The sequence below is a fragment of the Trachurus japonicus genome, chromosome 4 (assembly GCF_045865225.1).
Source record: "Trachurus japonicus isolate A0001 chromosome 4, Traja_1.0".
NCBI lineage: Eukaryota > Metazoa > Chordata > Actinopteri > Carangiformes > Carangidae > Trachurus > Trachurus japonicus.
Genome location: NC_140910.1, coordinates 14003963 through 14023942, shown reverse-complemented (window position 1 = coordinate 14023942; position 19980 = coordinate 14003963). Strand labels below are relative to the sequence as shown.

The 19980-nt window shown below is 38.5% G+C and overlaps 4 protein-coding genes across 4 annotated transcripts; 1 reads left to right on the top strand and 3 right to left on the bottom strand.

Moving 5' to 3' along the window:
- Position 1: 1 nt before the first annotated feature.
- Positions 2-5782, top strand: LOC146988619 (uncharacterized). Its single transcript, XM_085774157.1, has 8 exons — positions 2-213; positions 2351-2473; positions 2584-2757; positions 3081-3185; positions 3276-3410; positions 3538-3690; positions 3777-3830; positions 3924-5782. The coding sequence occupies exons 1-8, from the start codon at positions 141-143 to the stop codon at positions 4706-4708; spliced, it is 1602 nt and encodes a 533-aa protein (XP_085630283.1). The 5' UTR covers positions 2-140; the 3' UTR covers positions 4709-5782.
- Positions 5783-7402: 1620 nt separating this feature from the next.
- LOC146988617 (uncharacterized) lies at positions 7403-15830 on the bottom strand. The gene is made up of 10 exons (XM_085775325.1): positions 15634-15830; positions 15412-15548; positions 15180-15271; positions 10074-10233; positions 9466-9911; positions 9000-9117; positions 8537-8617; positions 8334-8425; positions 8192-8250; positions 7403-7413 (listed from the first exon to the last, which is right to left on the bottom strand). Exons 1-10 carry the CDS (start codon positions 15827-15829, stop codon positions 7403-7405), a joined length of 1392 nt encoding a protein of 463 aa, XP_085631451.1. The 5' UTR covers position 15830.
- LOC146988618 (putative defense protein 3) lies at positions 10318-12298 on the bottom strand. Its single transcript, XM_085775278.1, has 4 exons — positions 12136-12298; positions 10814-11009; positions 10592-10728; positions 10318-10449 (listed from the first exon to the last, which is right to left on the bottom strand). Exons 2-4 carry the CDS (start codon positions 11007-11009, stop codon positions 10318-10320), a joined length of 465 nt encoding a protein of 154 aa, XP_085631404.1. The 5' UTR covers positions 12136-12298.
- A 1393-nt stretch (positions 15831-17223) lies between the features above and the next one.
- On the bottom strand, positions 17224-18752 carry xcr1a.1 (chemokine (C motif) receptor 1a, duplicate 1). The gene has a single exon (XM_085775409.1). The coding sequence runs from the start codon at positions 18737-18739 to the stop codon at positions 17741-17743; it is 999 nt and encodes a 332-aa protein (XP_085631535.1). The 5' UTR covers positions 18740-18752; the 3' UTR covers positions 17224-17740.
- Between the last annotated feature and the right edge of the window lie 1228 nt (positions 18753-19980).

Sequence of the window (19980 nt, the reverse complement as noted above, 5' to 3'; positions counted from 1 at the left end):
CGGGGACATCATTTCCGGAACACGGCGGCGCACGGTCTTAAAAAATGTCCCTCTTAACAATCGAAGGAAAAACATTTTGTCCGCGTTTGTAACTATAACTGAGGTTTTTTGTTTTTGTTTGGTTGAGGTGTTGTAATAAAATGGATCCCAGAGCTTCTAAAGATAAGGAGTCCGTCCCCCCGAGGCGATCGACAAGGCAGTCCACCGGGAAAGGTGAGTGAGTAACAGTTACGTTAACGTTAGGCCGTGATTATGACAGGTGGTCAATGTTAGCTCTCGGAGCTAGCCGACTTTACCCCACACAAGGTTTAACAACAATATTCATTCAGTTTTTGCTTCGCATAACGTTAGCTAACTGCATTGGTGTAGACTTGGAGCTCTTTTGCATTTATTGTTATCTGCGGTGGTTCGTGTTACTTTCATTTCTCATTTCCTGGTTCTTCTCATCGTATCGAGCGTGGAGCCAAACTTGTAACGTAACGTTAGCGTATTAGTTACCGTAGCTAAGTAATTAGTCAGTTGGTTGGCTGGCAGACAACGTGAGCCGCCAGTTAACTTCAGTCCATGTTAAATGATCCCGTGCCGTTTCACTAACTTTTCTGAGTTTATGTGTAACAACTGAAGTGCATCTGATCAGGATGGTCAGTCCCTGCCTTGTTTCAATAGAGATTATTTCCGGTAACCACAACAACCAGTGACCCAGGCCAGAATAATTACAGGACATGCCCACAGACTGGACACTCCTGATATATTTTGTAGCCCTTCATTTTGCTATGGTCCGCGATGCTGTTTCGATTGGCACCTTTTAATGTTATTATTGTATGTGTAACATTCAAGGTAAGACTAACGCTTTTCCAGTAAGTTAAAGAGAGAGACTTTACAACACAATTTCTGATTTGTAAAACCTTCAAAAATGCAAAATGCAAAAAGGGACATTACACCTATTTTTTTTTAAATATCCATCAGGTCCTGAAAAAACCCACAAGACTGTAAAATGTGGTATATGATCCCACAGAGGATAAATACCGGTCGTCATAAATGCTGATGAAAACAAACCCATAAACTTAACATGTCTGCTTGTTATTGATGGTCATTTAGGTCCCTCTGAGGGATAGAGGAAGGAGATAGCCGTATTCAACTGGATTCAAGGGCGACATCTACTGCTGAAGTTGATGACATGCAGCCAGATAGTTTGCAATCTTAATCAGATTATAAACAGTATGGCCCTGCTGACTCATTAGGTTGATAAAGCAACAATAGTTTATCTTCCACAACAGATCAATCAACTTAAGTCTGTCTAAAAAATAATGATCACTTGACTTCAGGTAATGGTATTGTGGTAATGGTATTGTTCTTGTTCTGTCCACAATAACATCTATAGTCCATCTTAAGATAAAATGAGGCTTCAGCAGTCTGACTTGGTTTAATCACACAAAGGGAGGCTTTTTAAGGAGGAAATATGAAAAAAGAAAATATTAATTTTATTTGAAGACAGACTTGGGGAAAAATGTAAACCTTATATTTACATTTAGAAGAAAAACACTGAAGGAAGATGAATATAACAGGAAGATTGTTATATTCAACACTATTAAACAGAATACAGCACTCCATAGAAATGTAAATGTGTGTGATGCAAGAGCCATGACACCTAATCATAACCTGTGGGTCAGAAAATGCTGGATATATTTTTAGATGGTATGGTAGTAAACAAGGCTGTATTGTTACTCGATTTACACGATTTCTCTTGAAGTAACTGGAAACAAAAAAGTTTGTTCCTGTTCTGTAATCACGGAACTGTGGGTGTGGCAGTCTACGTGCCAGAAGGATTAATGTTGATGTAAATCATTAAACATTTATGAAGGGAGGTTGATAAATGAATGACAGAGTGACATTTATGTTGGATAGTTTTTTTTTATTGTTGTTTTTTTTTTAAATCAAAAGTTTCGTCACGGTGTCTAACTTGAGTCTAGCAGTGACACAGTGCTGTGTTAATGCAGCAGCACACACACAGTACTATTTATTAATAATACAATCCTCTGCTAAACTTCAGGACAAACACTGACAGTGTGCAAGACAAGCTGTCCTCCATATGGTTTAGAACGCTTTTATCCAGAAACAAGCATTCAAAACAAAGTGGTCACATGCTTTTCTGCAAAAACTCATACAAGCTGGTATGTCTGCCTGTACTTGGTGTGCTACAAATGTTCTACAAATGTCAACCACCAATGTCACTCGGTGGGGTTTAAGTGATAATTGGATTTTTAATAATAAGATTTCTGGGTTTTTTGGCTGACTTTATTGCTGTAGACTTGGACCACTTATAGATATTTGACATTTATTTGATCTGTAGCAGTGAGCTATGAGCCGACCCGCAGGAGCCCCCTGAGGAGAACCAAAAGGAGCTTCCCAAAACCACCTCCTGCTGAAGCTGTGAACGGCTCTAGAGATAAGGAGAATGGCTCTGAGGATGAAGGTGGGATGCGTCACATTATAATATTTTCTCTAATTATAACAACAGTTGACTCTCGGTCTGCTGCGTTCAGAGTGATGTGATCGTTTGTGAATTTTTACTTCCTACTTCAGAGCCCCCCAAGAAGATCCACCGGGAGACTGGAGAAGCGGCGGGCGGCAGTGATGACGAAATTGAGATGGATGACCTGGAGTCAGCTGAAGATGAGGAGGACAATCAAGAGCAGGAAATGCATATGGAGAGACAGGAGCCCTCTCATATCACTTCTCATCATAGAGCATTACAAGGTTAGGGCTGTGTGTTACTGTTGTAATCACTGCTTAAAAAAAGGTGAGAAATTAGACACTTAGGGTGACCCAGTGCCTGAGTGGTTAGGATGTATATTATGTAAGTGGTAAACTTGAAGAAAAAAAAAAAGACAGTGAGGTAAAAGTTTCTTAAATAGCAATCAGCTAAATATTGGATTTTTTTGCTTGATAAATGACTAATAAGGAGGTTATTTCATGTGTTGTTTTCCTTTCACTGTCATTAGGCCCACGAGCATCTGACCTAGTCAAGAGGCAGTTAAGTGGTTTTTATTTCAATTACTTTTTCCCTCTGTTTAAACCAGATGCCAGTGGAGATGTGAATCTAAGCCCCTATGTGGTGCTCCGCGAACGCTGCAAATCTGGACATGCTGTAAATGAAGATGCAGATTGGAGAAAAACAAAGACAGGTATGAGATTTTTGCTCATTGATTCTGCATGGTAGTGATTACATTGAAAGTGGATACACTATTACCATAATGTGGTCTCTATCTTTCCAGTGAAACAATCAGCCAAAGAGCCTGCAACCCCCACCAAGCCAACAATGCAAAGTAAAGGACCTGCAAAGACACATGCGCTCAAGACCGACATAGCTGAGTACCAGAGGAAGATGAAGGCCAAAGCTAACAGTGCAGGTATTGTAGACAATTTTTATCCAGACAGATTTATGCGAAGAAAATAGCTTTAAGCACCTCATAAAAGTGCACAATTCTTCTAATTATTCTTCTAATTATCTATGGATAAATTGTGTTTCTTCCGCAGCGTTAGATAGAGCTAACTACTCCACCTCCAGGATATGCTCATCCCCCCAGCATGTACATGTCTTAAGAGATGACACAAAGAGATCCTCAGAGAGAGTCGACCCAAAGCAACATTTTAATAACATTCAAAGAGAAAGTGTTAAAAAAAAACAAGGTATTGCAACTTCAGTTGAATTTTTCCATGAGCAACCGCTAATAACATTTTCAACATTATTTTAATGAGTTGATTTCCTCTTGTAGACAAAGAAATGAAGAAAACTACCAGCATCAAAAAAAGCTCTGGATATTTGAAAGGTAAGCTTCAAGCATTTTAATTAATTACCTTTACACTAGAAGATAGTTGTTGTACATTATTTGCTGGATTACATTTGACTTGTGTCCTTTCAGGATTCATAAGAGTCTTATTGTCCTTGGCTTTCCTGGTGATGCTCGGCTTTGCTGGTGTCATGGTATACAAAGATTTCCCGGTACTCCAAAGGATCGTAGATGGTGCGGAGCAGGTTTCCAGTTCTGGGAAGCCAGAAGTGTTTGTAGATGGGTTGTCCGTTCTGATGGCTCAGTTCCCCAGTCAGCGGCCTGAGTTGTGGAGGAGAAGCAAGATACACCTGGAGAGGCACCTCAGAACCGACCAGCCCACAGAGCCGGTGAGTCTGATCTTCACCGCCGGCAGCAAGGCTGACCAGACGCTGCGCTGCCTGGCTCAGGGCCTGGCCTCCACCTTCTCGTCTGCCCTGAATGGCTCTGTCCTCCACATCGACGGAGCCAGCATCGCCGGCCAGGACAGCGATGCCGTGAAGCTGGACATTGACAGCCAACTGAGGGCAGCTTTTGAAGGCGATAAGCCCGTGGCAGTTATTCATCGCCTCGAGGAGCTGCCTCCAGGCTCTACTCTCATTTTTTATCGCTACTGTGACCACGAGAGCGCTGCATACAAGAGGGTGTTCTTGTTGTTTACTGTGCTGCTGCCTCAAGATGAGATCAGTGGTGACAAGTCTCTCAAGGATGTGGAGGAGATGGTACAAGACTATGTTAAAGAGAAGCTAGTGGACTCCCGCAGCCAGACCTCCTTCAATGAGATGGACATCGACAAGTACGGGGGGCTGTGGAGCCGCATCTCCCACCTTATCTTGCCCGTGGTGTCTGAGAAGGAAATAGAGCAGACAGGATGCTAATGAACAATTTTGTCATCCCAGAATTAGCCAGGATACCACTTTGGACCAGCCTGAGCCTTCTTGTCATGCGCAGGACCTACAAAACAGTGAAGTAATATGAAAGTAACGTGTGTGCTGTGATATTTCACATAGAGACTTGATTTCAAATGTTTGGAAATTGTATTAATTTCACTCTGTCAGGGATGATTCTCAAGCTGCAGTCCAATGTCTGATTCAGTTTAACTACTAAAGTTGTTCATTTTTAAACGCATATATACATGTAAAGGCTGTGCATGAGGATATTAAAATAGTGTTGCATCATCATTCCACTTCCCAAGAAGGATATTCAGTTATATTCTTATGCAGATTCAACATAAAAAAAATATGAGATTGAGAGCACTGCGTTCAGCTGCGTTTTAATGGATATTTCCAATCTCCAAGAAAAAGCTCTTGCTTAATGATGAGCACGGTTTACACTGGGTCCTTCTTTGGAACTAAATATTAAAGAAATGTTTCCTGTAAAACCTAGCCATGTACCAAATTTCTGAGACCACTGATAGCATGCGTTATTCTTCTGTATATTGTCCCCACCTGTCATTTAATTTAATTATTTTGTGTACACAATTGAATTGGATTTTGCACTAAAAAATGTTAGATTTTTCATTAACCAGTCATCTTATCAAGAGCACTGGTTTTTTAAATGATAAATATTTTATATTCTTTTGAGAATGTGTATATTTGTGATATGTTGTCTTTTTCCTGGACTGGAATATATTTTGATATCTGTGTATATATTTTGGATATGAAGAGGTTTGTTTATGACTGAAATGTACTTAAGATGCTGTCAACTTAAAATCACACAGGTTCTCATAAAGTGATTTGAGTTTATACGATATTTTTACTAAATATTATTACAAAATGTGCCTTTAAACACACGGGGTGTTTTGACAGCAAGCTTTCTCGCTGAAAATTTTGATTTTATAAAGTGTTCTTTTGCGATATCATTCATTGCTCTTATGGTATTATTATTATTCCAAGATTAATTTGTTGCTAATATGAAGACTTAAATATTTTCAATAAAAATTATTTTGATACCTAGAAGAATTAAGTGTCTAATCCACAGTTGTTCTTAGTGTCTCTATATCTTACAAATTAGAGTACAAAAGACTTCTACTTGTGATACATTAGCACCAGAACTTTTCTCTGTATAATTACGCATCATTTCATGATAGTTTTCTACTGAAACCCTCTAATTTATACAGCTGGTCTCTCCATGATATTTAAATGCTGGTATGAGATCAGCTGTGTAAAATAAGTACAATGTTGTTGACTAGCAGAACATATCACTGGAACCAACAAATTCACAGCAACTTCAGCTCCTCGGTTAACAGGTTGCCCTCATTTCAGCAGAGGTTTAATGGCAGGGTGAGTCACCAGTCTAAGGGTTGGCCATTTCAAAAGAATCATAAAACATAAGAATGATTAACAATAGCAAGACTATAATGATAAAAAACCAAATTGTAGGTTACAGTATGTCAATACCTGTAAACAAAAAGAGTGTGGAATTATCTTGTGACTGAACACAACATTAATACATTCATTGTTCACATAGATTACATAGAAAACACACAACTGTAATATGTAACAATAACATCCTGCTGCAAACACTGTATTTTCTTTGCTTCACTCTGATAAGAGTTGATATGAACTTCCTTGGAACATGAAAAACAAACAGTACTAATTTTAAATCAACGTGTATTTACAGCTCATGAGGCACCAGGGAAACACAGTTTCATATTTACATTACACTTTACATTTTTATAACCTACACAAACGCTACAATTTGTCATGAAATTGCATTAAAACTCATGAATAACTTGACAAATGTGTGACAAAATATCTACAAGACAGAAAGTACCATGAGAGTCCACCACTTCAGTCTTTTTGCAGTTTAATTTATGCAACGATCCAAGATGACTACATCCATGCATTAACTACTGTATGACATCTACCCCTCCACAACCTTTATTTATAAGAGCAAGGTGGCTGTTGGGTGTGATAGTACCCTACAGTTGCTGATAAGAGGCAGGGTTACTTTACATTTTTATAACCTACAGAAAAGCTACAATTTGTAATGAAATTGAATTCTCATACTTACTTGATCAAATATCTACGAGAGAAACAACTATGAAACACATTGTAACAGAGTACTGTACCATCACATTTTGATGAATCTGGGTGCACTAGCCGACGATTTCTAACTCCTATATATCCCAACAATGATGGCCACAGTGAAAGATGGGGCTACAATGCTGACGATGGCGGAAGTAGTAATGAGAACAATCAGTAATTCTGTTGTGCTGAGCATGTCCTGAAATCCACAGATGCAGTGCTGAAAAACAGACATGGACATTTTTAGTAAATTGCTGGACATGTTATATTGCCATGATGCAAACAGAGACTCACCTTTCGTCTCCGACGACTCCATTTTGCATTATGTATGATTTTTTTGAGAGAATAGCTTATGAAAACCCAGATGACAAACAGGAAAATCCAAACAGCGTAAGAGATCAGTACTATCCAAAACCAAAGCTCTGTCACTGTCTTCCAAACACCAACGAAGATGATGGCAACTGTGTGTAAAACAGATATGGAAATAAAAATTAGAGAAATAAACAGGAAAAGGAAAAGAGATGGTGTGAACTGGGACACTGGTTAGTCTGCTTCTGATGTTTGATAACAATAGCACCACATGTAGGGAACTGAGCTTTTTTCCAAGAGTTAGATGAGAGGATGTCCACCACCCCCACATCTGTGCACAGCAGCCAGTTAGATTAGCATTGGAATAAAAATGGGGGAAATGAGAAAACAGTCTGCTAACAGTCTGCTCTCATTTGTTTAATCAGCACCAAACTTTAAGTGTATGTCAGGTTGCAGTGATTGTGTCCTGGCTGGAACATTTAAAAACCAGTCTTTGCTCTAGGTGAATCATGCTGGCCGTAGTGATTTAGTTACCGGATAGAATCTCATCTCCTTCTCATCAAACCCCCAGCAAAGGATCGAGTACATGGAACAGTTTGCAGTCAGAGCTCAAACTCCAAAGTCTGGTATCTCTGAATGTATTCAAGTCCATGATAAATTCCATTACATCCAGGCTTCAGTGCAAATGTTTTATTTGAGTGCAAATGTTTGATTAATCTTGCAAATTCTTTTAACTAATTTTGAAAATTCAATTGCCATTGTATTCTATTTGTTTCTTTTTTTTTGTCTTTGATTAATGTGACGATGTGTTGAAACTTATGTGCTGTCATTCTTGGCCAGGTCTCTCTTGCAAAAGAGATCTTGGATCTCAATGGGACAAACCTGGTTAAATAAAGGTTAGAATAATAATAAAAGGATGGAAATGCAGATCTCACAAAAATACCCCACTGTTGCTTTAGATGCACTAAACAACAAAGAGCAAAGTATATGAATTAAAGTTTAAAGTCAGGCAAATTTCCTTACCTGCAAAAGTCTCATGAATGACAAAACAAACATTGTCAGCAAGGTCACAGATGTCCTTTCTTGAATAGAAAAAGAGAAACAAAACAGAAATGTGAGTTAAGGGTCAAAGCAAGTCTTCAGACAGAAGTGGTGTTGAACTTACAGTTCATGAGAAGGTCCAAATGGCAGAGCATTGATTAGCAGCTGTATGAAGTCAAAGACTATCACCACAAACATAAGGGCTGCAAGCCAAACCTATACATACACACACAGAGGAGATATCCATATAGACATACACACACAAATTAGAAATAAGAACATTTTGAAAATGTTAACGAATGGTGCATACTGTTCATTAGTACTCACTTCGAAATGCCCCACATATAATAGAATTATAGCCAATGTTTCAATTGCTGCACAAAGCACACAGCACAATATCCTTAACCCCTACAGCAAAAGAAATAACACACACTTTAAAATAGTTTAATTAACTTGAATGATTAATGTCAATTTAATGTTTTTAAAGATTTACTCAATGAATTAAGCACAAGCTACTGACTGAGCATACAAAATAGTACTTGTAGCATTTATAAACTGCCAATTCCATTACAAAAAGATATCGGAAAAAAATTTGAGAAAAATGTTTGCACACAGAATGTAACCTAGAAAATTAAGAACATCATGCACGTAATTTGGTAATGATCTATACAGTGGTTTTTATTGTTAGCATAAGCATCCACCATTTAACATCTTTGCAGTTCAATTTACACAAGGATGCATGACCACATCCAAAAGCATTACAATCACAATAACCCCACCTTTACTTTACCTTATTTAGATGATGAGGAAGGTTGTTGTTGAGGATGACAGTGCCTGACAGTTGCTGATAAGAGAAAGGGTCAGAGAGTGATTCATCGTCATCATGTAGATTTTTTTTTCTTACCATACTACAAGTTTATAAATACAATACCATACCCATTGTTTAATACTACTGCTCACACTTGTCCAAATAGGTTTCTGTGGATAAAACTAAGACAAGCAGTTACTCACATTATGTCAGAAGCTTGTCAATACACTGAATGTAATATTTGAAATAGGAAATTGTCATACTCACCGGCGGATGAATAGTAGTATTAGCAGTAATATTTGTAGTAGTGGGCTCTGTAGCACTTGTAGTTGTGGACTCTGTAGTAGTTGTAGTAGTGGGCTCTGTAGTATTGGGCTCTGTAGTAGTTGTAGTAGCGGGCTCTGTAGTAGTTGTAGTAGCGGGCTCTGTAGTAGTTGTAGTAGCGGGCCCTGTAGTAGTTGTAGTAGTTGGCTCTGTAGTAGTTGTAGTAGTGGGCTCTGTAGTATTGGGCTCTGTAGTAGTTGTAGTAGTGGGCTCTGTAGTAGTTGTAGTAGTGGGCTCTGTAGTAGTTGTAGTAGTGGGCTCTGTAGTAGTTGTAGTAGTGGGCTCTGTAGTAGTTGTAGTAGTGGGCTCTGTAGTAGTTGTAGTAGTGGGCTCTGTAGTAGTTGTAGTAGCGGGCTCTGTAGTAGTTGTAGTAGTGGGCTCTGTAGTAGTTGTAGTAGCGGGCTCTGTAGTAGTTGTAGTAGCGGGCTCTGTAGTAGTTGTAGTAGTGGGCTCTGTAGTAGTTGTAGTAGTGGGCTCTGTAGTAGTTGTAGTAGTGGACTCTGTAGTAGTTGTAGTAGTGGGCCCTGTAGTAGTTGTAGTAGTGGGCTCTGTAGTAGTTGTAGTAGTGGACTCTGTAGTAGTTGTAGTAGTGGGCTCTGTAGTAGTTGTAGTAGTGGACTCTGTAGTACTTGTAGTAGCGGGCCCTGTAGTAGTTGTAGTAGTGGGCTCTGTAGTAGTTGTAGTAGCGGGCTCTGTAGTTGTAGTAGTGGGCCCTGTAGTAGTTGTAGTAGCGGGCTCTGTAGTAGTTGTAGTAGTGGGCTCTGTAGTAGTTGTAGTAGTGGGCTCTGTAGTAGTTGTAGTAGCAGGCTCTGTAGTAGTTGTTGTGGGAGTAAAAGTGAGCTCCTTACTCACTCCCTCCCAGTAGACAGTACGAGACTGAACAAATGTGGCTCTGAAACAAATCAAACAGGAACAGATGTGAATGGAAATCCTACAGGTAAAACTGAAGCTGCTCGATCACTCTGTTCCTTCAGCTTTAGACATTAGTCAAAGTGTATAAATACTTGAAAAGAAACCTGAAAGTGATATGATGTATGTCTGCTGGTGCCGTCCAGTTAACCTGCACTTGATCCTTCCGCCAACTATTTACTTGACGAACAGCTGAATCCTAAGGAGACACACACAAAAAACACAACAACAACACTCAAGCGTCATGAGGCTTTGACTATGAATTCACACTCAATTTGTAAATTGAATCCAATGCTTTTACTTCCATGGCTTTAATGATGATGGAAGGGATAGGTACTCACTGGTGATCCACTGCATTCCTGGAATTTAGTAGTTTCCGTATCAATCAAGATAAATTGTCCAACAGGAGGACCAGTGTCTCCTTCTCGAGCCTCCAACATAAACCCACGGAATGATCTGTCGTTCCCTTGTAGAATAACTGAAAAATGTTTGGAAGGTTTGTCAGGGAGAAGATGGAGGAACAGAATAATGAAACCTTTGCTAAAATGAGGGTGTGTCTTTACCTGTGACTGGCTCTGTCTGTTTCCCATGTTTTAAAGTGATCTCAAAGGGAGACGGAGGGGGTTGGGCAGAAACAAGCTGACCATTAGAGGCGTGATGCTCGGGTAACATTGATTCACATGCCGTTGGGAAGGATGCCTCTGAATATCCATGCACCTTTGTGATAAGGTTCAGGCCAATCAAGATCCACAACCACATCTAGAAAACAAGGGTGTGATATCATCAGAAGATAAATAAACTTAGCTTGAAACACAGTGATAATCTGAGTTGCCACTAGGGATGTCACGATTACAAATTTTCTTGGTACGATTATTGTCAAAGAAATAATCACGGTATTGCGATTATCACAATTATTATGCATTAATTAATTTCACAACACTATGAATGTGTCAAATATAGTCAAAATATAATTACATTACTCATTGTTTACACAAAATATTTAAAGTATCTAATAATATAAGACCAATTATTAACCCCCCAGGGGAAGCGTTTGAAATATTCAGGTCATAAATTGTCATCTATAGCCTACCAAATATTTACGTTTATTTTAATCGTTTTTTGATTTACTTTGGGTTTTTTTAAAATACAAATGACACGCTAACATTTAAATTCCTACCAATTCAATGTTACGTTAGTTAAATGGACCAGTATCTGAGCGTTTACCTTTATTTTGGTGCACATCTGCCAATATAGTTCTGACATAATCTTTTTTGGGAAGTGACGGTATTTAGGAACCTTTACGATAAATTAATTGCGGCGTTTAATACCGCGATTAATTGTGAAACAAGTAATCGTGACATCTCTAGTTGCCACATAGACTTACTTCAGAAGTCAATCAAAATGTGAAATGTTTGTGATTATTTCTGTTGTATAATAGAAACAACAACAACAACAACAACAACAACAACAACAAAAAGAAAAAATCTGAAATTTGTCCCTTTTTTTTACTATATTTGTGTGGCTTTTTGCCTTTAATTCACATATTAGTTGAGAGATACAGGAAATGAAAGCAGAGAGAGGGGAAATGACACACGGCAAAGGGCCACCCAAAGCGGGATTTGAACTGGGGCCGGCCGCAGAGGGCTGTAGTTTCTGCACATGGAGCACCTGTGCTACCCACTGAGCTAATTGTCACCACAGAAATTTGTCTTTAAAACTGTCTCCAAAAGGCATCAAAACACAATTAAAATCCACACCCTGATAAATAACTAACATTTTTAGAGATCCATCCAACAGTTTCATTCAAATTCAAACTTTTAAAACTCTTTAAGACTTAAGTGGCAAATGATCAAGTATACAATGATAGGAATGACTCTACTCTTACCTCAAAATACTTTTTTACAACATCCAGAAACTTGAACTCTCAATGAAAAGAAGGAAGAATTTCTGTTTCTCCGTTTTTTGTGATTTCTGTCTTAAGAAATCCTGTGACTCTCTCAGCAGATAGGACCGCTCCTTCCAGGACAGTTAGGTATGTAATGTGCACTAGAGAATAACTCCTTGCTGAATGAGGAAGTCAGACGGGGCTGAACCTATCTACACGCTTCAGTGAAATGATTAACAAAACAGTTTCCCTTTACCTCTGATCAAACCAACTAAGATTTGTTGTTGGTTTTCAACAGTATTGCTTCCTTATTTCCAGTCTTTCTCAAGAAAGATTATTTTCAGTTTGTGTGTGTGTGTGTGTGTGTTGCCATAACTCACAAAGTGCGTTGCTTTATGTCAACATGAACACCTTTTCTTTCAATCTTTTTATTTATTTATGACTGTGTGATTTGCCTGAGTCACATTTTCTGGCACACACATGATTTCTATGTCGATCAAAGACAAACACACACACACACACACACACACACACACACACACAAAGCTGGTCCCCGATGAATAACTCATGTATTTTATAACTGTCTCAAGCACTTCAAAACCAAACCATTGTGACCTCATGCTTCATTAAATTAGGTGTTTTAGCTGTGTTTTTTGGGGAAGTTATTTTTACTACAGTTTTATGACGGGAACATCCCACAAACAAGTTGTTAGGGTAACGACTCACTAATGTCTCCCCCTCTCAAGAAAACTAACATCAGGACATGATGGGACAACTTCAGGGCCACCAATTTTTTTTTTAGAACGGAGCCTTTTGGATTCAAGGTGAAACATATTCATACTTACCTTATTGATGTGTTTGGTTTACAGCCTTTTGCATTCTTTTTTAATTCATAAAACTTATTTCTGCAGCAACTGTCCCCATGTCCTTTTCATATGTTGCTGCCCTATCAAGTCTGGTTTAGTGTAGCTAAGGGTCTGTAACAGCGACTTAAGAGAGACATCAAAAACAAACTTGTTCACACAGTTTAGATAAATGATACAACTGAAGAAAGGTTGCAGCAACAATGAGTTGAGTGATGTCATGCAACTTTGCGGTTCACTCAAGATTTGTACACATGTAAATTACAGGTAGACAGCCATTTGTATGGACTGTAGCTTCAGGTGGGGGACTTATTACTGTATGCTCACCTAGGAATCAAAGCCAGAGCCTTCTTGCTGAGGGCGAAAGTGCTAACCACTGCCACTCTATTCTAGTCTATTCAATTCTATTTTCTGTGCCTGGGACAATAAAATACATAACTCAGCCTGCAAATACTGTATTTGCTTTGCTTTGTTTCACTCTGATAAGTGTGGATATGAACTTCCTTGGAACATGAAAAACAAACACAGTAAGACTGTTCACCTAACATGTTGTACTTTTATCTACTGATTTGGTGATCTTATTATTATTTTGAATGAACATTAGTATTTACAGCTCACGAGGCACCAGGGAAACAGTTTAACATTTACATTACATTTTTATAACCTACACAAAATTTACAAATTGCAATGAAATTGACTTTATACTTGTTAATAACTTGACAAATGTGTGACAAAATATCTATAAGACAGAGAAAAATGTACAAAGGTTGATGAATATTACACACATTATTACACTTGATGATTAATAGAACTGTTGACACTTGTCAGAATAATGACTGCCTATGGAAAAAACAAAGACAAGCAGTTACTTATTTTCTTTCAGAAGCTCATCTATTACACTGAATTTTAAATTTTAAATAGGAAATGGTCATACTTGCCTTTAGATCATTTGGAGGAATTGGAGGAGGTTGGTATAGTTGGCTTGGTATAGCCTACTTGTAGTTGTGGGCTCTGAAGTACATTTAGTACTGGGCTTTGTAGTACTAGTTGTAGTACTTGGATTGGTAGTACTTGTAGTAGTGGGCTGTATGTGTGTGTATGTGTGTGTGTGTGTGTGTGTGTGTGGGGGGGGGGGGGGGTATTTTTAATGCTAATACTAAAAGCAGCAAAGACACATGAACATAAGGATCACCTGAAAAAATATTTTATTTCATTTGAACATATCCTGATCCATGCTGATTGCAGGTAATACATATTGCTGTTTATGGACATATGTCAAGGCTCCTGACTGTCAGAATTAGTTGATTTTATTGCATAAAGAGACTAAGAAATGCAGCTCATCCATTGTGACAACTTGACATGATTGTTTTGAATCTACTTAAACACCAGCTGAATTTTAGAACTGAACATAATGTAAACATGAGGCTCTGACTATTACGTAACAAACAACATAATAAAATTATGAAAACATAAGCAAACTGTATTTAGTTATTCTGTGTGATGAAACATCCTATGGAATTTACAGAACAAAAATTAAAGCAAGTAATAAGTGAAAAGTCATTTGGAATTTTAATTAAACATGATTACCAATGTGAGCATATATGGCTCCGCTTTGACAGGAAATAATTAATATTTCCACATCATCATGAAAAACACAACATGACATTAGAGTCACATTTTACTTTGCAATAATGAACCAGGTGGATCCTAACCAACATAAACTGTAGTAGTATGGCTGTGTAGTAGTTGTAGTAGTGGACCCTGTAGTAGTTGTAGTAGTGGACTCTGTAGTAGTTGTAGTAGTGGACCCTGTAGTAGTTGTAGTAGTGGACTCTGTAGTAGTTGTAGTAGTGGACTCTGTAGTACTTGGAGTAGTGGGCTCTGTAGTTGTAGTAGTGGGCTTTGTGGTAGTTGTAGTAGTGGGCTCTGTAGTAGTTGTAGTAGTGGGCTCTGTAGTAGTTGTAGTAGCAGGCTCTATAGTAGTTGTTGTGGGAGTAAAAGTGAGCTCCTTACTCACTCCCTCCCAGTAGACAATACGAGACTGAACAAATGTGGCTCTGAAACAAATCAAACAGGAACAGATGTGAATGGAAATCCTACAGGTAAAACTGAAGCTGCTCGATCACTCTGTTCCTTCAGCTTTAGACATTAGTCAAAGTGTATAAATACTTGAAAAGAAACCTGAAAGTGATATGATGTATGTCTGCTGGTGCCGTCCAGTTAACCTGCACAGACTTCTTTCGCCAATTATTTACTTGACGAACAGCTGAATCCTAAGGAGACACACAAAAAACACAACAACAACACTCAAGCGTCATGAGGCTTTGACTATGAATTCACACTCAATTTGTAAATTGAATCCAATGCTTTTACTTCAATGGCTTTAATGATGATGGAAGGGATAGGTACTCACTGGTGATCCACTGCATTCCTGGTATTTAGTAGTTTCCGGCTCAATCAAGATAAATTGTCCAACAGGCGGACCAGTGTCTCCTTCTCGAGCCTCCAACATAAACCCACGGAATTTTCTGTCTTTGTTTCCTAGAATAACTGAAAAATGGTTGGATGGTTTGTCAGGGAGAAGATGGAGGAACAGAATAATGAAACCTTTGCTAAAATGAGGGTGTGTCTTTACCTGTGACTGGCTCTGTCTGTTTCCCATGTTTTAAAGTGATCTCAAAGGGAGACGGAGGGGGTTGGGCAGAAACAAGCTGACCATTAGAGGCGTGATGCACGGGTAACATTGATTCACATGCCGTTGGGAAGGATGCCTCTGAATATCCATGCACCTTTGTGATAAGGTTCAGGCCAATCAAGATCCACAACCACATCTAGAAAACAAGGGGGTGATATCATCAGAAGATAAATAAACTTAGCTTGAAACACAGTGATAATCTGAGTTGCCACATAGACTTACTTCAGAAGTCAATCAAAATGTGAAATGTTTGTGATTATTTCTGTTGTATAATAGAAACAACAACAACAACAACAATAACCTTTAATTGACAGATTAGTTGAGAGAGACAGGAAATGGAAGCAGAGAAAGGGGAAATGACACACAGCAAAGGGCCACCCGAAGCGGGATTCGAACTGGGGCCAGCCACAGAGAGGGCTGTAGTTTCTGCACATGGAGCACCTGTGCTACTGAGCTAATCCGCACCACAGAAATGTGTCTTTAAAACTGTCTCCAAAAGGCATCAAAAACACAATTAAAATCCACACCCTGATAAATAACTACATTTTTTCCAACAATTTTATCCAACAGTTTCATTCAAATTCAAACTTTTTAAACTCTTTAAGACTTAAGTGGCAAATGATCTAGTATACAATGATAGGAATGACTTTACTCTTACCTCAAAATACTTTTTTTTTTTACAATGTCCAGAAACTTGAACTCTTGATGAAAACAAGGAAGAATTTCTGTTTCTCAGCTTTTTGTGATTTCTGTTTTAAGAAATCCTGTGACTCTCTCAGCAGATAGGACCGCTCCTTCCAGGACAGTTAGGTATATAATTTGCACTAGAGAATAACTCCTTGCTGATTGAGAAAGTCAGACGGGGCTGAAGCTATCTACACGCTTCAGTGAAATGATTAACAAAACAGTTTCCCTTGACCTCTGATCAAAGATCTGTCACATAGTTTGTTGTTCATTATTCTTTTATGAGTATATTTTTGGGGCTTTTATTGCCTTTAATTGATAGCAGTGGAGAGAGAGAGACAGGAAATGGGGAGGCAGAGAGGGGGAATGACATTCAGGAAAGGGCTGCCCGATGCGGGATTCAAACCAGGGCCTCCTGCAGTGAGGACATATAGCCTCAACATGGGGCCGCAGCTCTACCAGGGGAGCTAAACGGCACCCAGTTTGTTGGTTTTCAACAGTATTGCTTCCTTATTTCCAGTCTTTCTCGAGAAAGATTATTTTCAGTTTGTGCCTGTGTGTGTGTGCGTGTGTGTGTAGGGGGGGTGTCTTTTTACAGTAATGCTAAAATCAGCAAAGACACATAACACAAAGATGACATATGAAAAAAATATTTTATTTAATTTTAACATATAATAATAATAATAATACATTTTATTTATACAGCGCTTTTACAGCTCTCAAAGACGCTTTACATAAAACCAAATACAGGGGAAATAAAATACAACCAAAAAAATACATAAGTGCTCAGTGCAGTGAGGAAGAAAGAGAGATAAATTAAAATTGCATAGAAGGACAACATGATCCATGCAGATTGCTGGTAATACATATTGCTGTTTATGGACATATGTCAAGGCTCCTGACTGTCAGAATTAGTTGATTTTATTGCATAAAGAGACTAAGAAATGCAGCTCATCCATTGTGACAACTTGACATGATTGTTTTGAATCTACTTATACACCAGCTGAATTTTAGAACTGAACATAATGTAAACATGAGAATCTGACTATTTACAAACATGAAAACATATGTAAGCAAACTGTATTTAGTTTTTCTGTGTGATGAAACATCCTATGGAATTTACAGAACAAAAATTAAAGCAAGTAATAAATTAAGTGAAAAGTCATTTTGAATTTTAATTAAACATCATTACCAATGTGAGCATATACAGTATAGCTCTGCTTTTACAGTAAATAATCAATATTTCCACATCATCATGAAAAACATGACATGATATAGGTTAAGAGTCACATTTTACTTTGCAATAATGAACCAGGTGGATCCTAACCAACATAACAATGCTTTTTTCATCATTGATGCACAACTAGTACATTGTTCCAAGTGAAATGAGGTTCTGTGATCTAACCTGCTGCTCCTCCACTGGCTTTGGTCGATTGAACATAGACTTCAAATGAGTCCTAAACTTCACACCAACAAAAGCATAAAGGACAGGGTTCAGACAGCAGTGGAAGAAAGCAACAAGTCGGCAAACATAATACGCATAATCAAGCTGGATGCTCAACTCACAGTCATCAAACGGTGCCACCAAATTGTCAGCCAAAGCCTTCAGAAAGATGACCACGTTGTATGGCACCCAGCCAATGAAGAACACAGCCACAATACAGAAGACTAACTTCACTGCTCTGTTCTTTGTGCGGGATCTTGCTCTTGTGATTCGCCAGAGTATTCGGGTGTAGCAGAAACCCATCACCACAAAAGCGACCAAGAAGAAACTATTCTGTTGGGAGACGGCAATTCTATTCCACATGAGGGTTTGATATTCGCAGCCCACAGAGTGGTAATCCTTGTGGTGGATTGTGGTGAGAGAGCTGTAGAGCAAAGAGGGCATAGCTACTCCAATGCTGATGATCCACATTAGGATAGACAGAAAAATGACAGTGCTGACTTTTGGTGTGCTCAGGTCAGAGAGAGGGTGGACCACAAGTAGATACCTGTAGATGGTCATGATGGTCAAGAAGAGGATGCTGCTGTAAAACCCTGTGTAGAAGACAAAACGCACAATTTTGCATAGAATCTCTGGAAACACCCATCCTTTGATGTGGTAAATGGCCCAGAAAGGGAGACCAGTGGTGAAGACGAGGTCAGAGATGGCCAGGTTGAGGATGAAAATGTTGGTGAGGGACTTCAGGTTTTCGTACAAAGCCAGAATTACAAGAACAAGGATGTTCCCTGTGAGGCTCAGCAAAATCACAACAGAGAAGAAAATGGGGATGGCGATGGATCCGAATTTGACCAGATCGCCTTTATCACAGACTTCATCTTCAATGATGAGGTCATAGTAGTCATAAAGACTGGCATTCATTGCTGTTGATCTGGGGCCTAGAAAATAAATATAGCATTAGTATGTGCATCCATGTAGGGCCTTTTTACAGTATATGTGATTAATTTCAGCTTTGCAATGACAGAGCGACTGAGGGTTGTATGGCATTGCCAACCATGCACACAATCACAGACTGTCCTCTGTAGTTCCCTGATGGTGGAACAAACTAGGGTGAATTTGCCTAATGTGGGACATTTTTTGCAATTTAGACTTCTGGTGTATATTGTGATATGAAGCAAACACTACAATCTACATCCTGTACCATTCTGAAATCCTTAGGTTGTGATCTAATGGAATCCAAAGAGAAAATTCTGATATCACACTCCTAAAAGAAATACCATACATATTTCAACTCTTATTGCAAAGTTTTTTGCGGCAATTTCCGTTCCCTAATGTGGGACAGTCATGCTCCTAATGTGGGACACTAAAAAGTCTGTTTAAAAGTCATCTTAATTTACATGATAAATGCTAGATTGCAAACCAGTGTTCAATAATATCACTTATTGTCCTAGTTCTGCTTAATGGTTTTCTACCAATTGTGTGGTGGATGTGACCTTTTACCCTTCGCTAGGGTCATTCCCAGCCCTGGTCAACAACCTCAATTGTGGGACACCACCATCCTCAGTGATCTCCCTATATTCACTAATGTCTCCCCTCATCCTGTCTTTTTTCCACTGGTTGAGTTCACTTGCTTGATTATTTTCCTTTCTTTTCCCATGTTTTCTTTCCCTGATTTTGTCTCATTGCCTTACTCTTTTTTGCCACTGTGATCTGAAATACATTCCATTTAATTAATCAGTAATGTGCTATCCTTTGATTACTTCTAAACACAACATTTTTCATGAACATTATCAAAAAAGACAAGATTTAGAAACAAGAAAGAAAAAAATTCAGAGCCATTTACTCCTTTAACAGTATTATGACCACTTCCAGTTAATATATATAATTTTCTTTTGTTGTAAAATATTCAAAACAATGCATTATAACAATAAAGCCATGTAAACAACCATTGTTATTGTTCAACCTATTTGTTTCACCTGGAAAAGCCCTGTCCCACATTAGGAAAAACCACCTGTCCCGCTTTAGGAAAGCATGTTTCCTAAAGTGGGACAGTAGAAATGTTGATCAAAATCCTAAATATTGAGAATGGTTACACCATATTAAGATATATTTTAATGCATCAACATATTATAAACACATTTTGACAAAAAATTGCAATAATT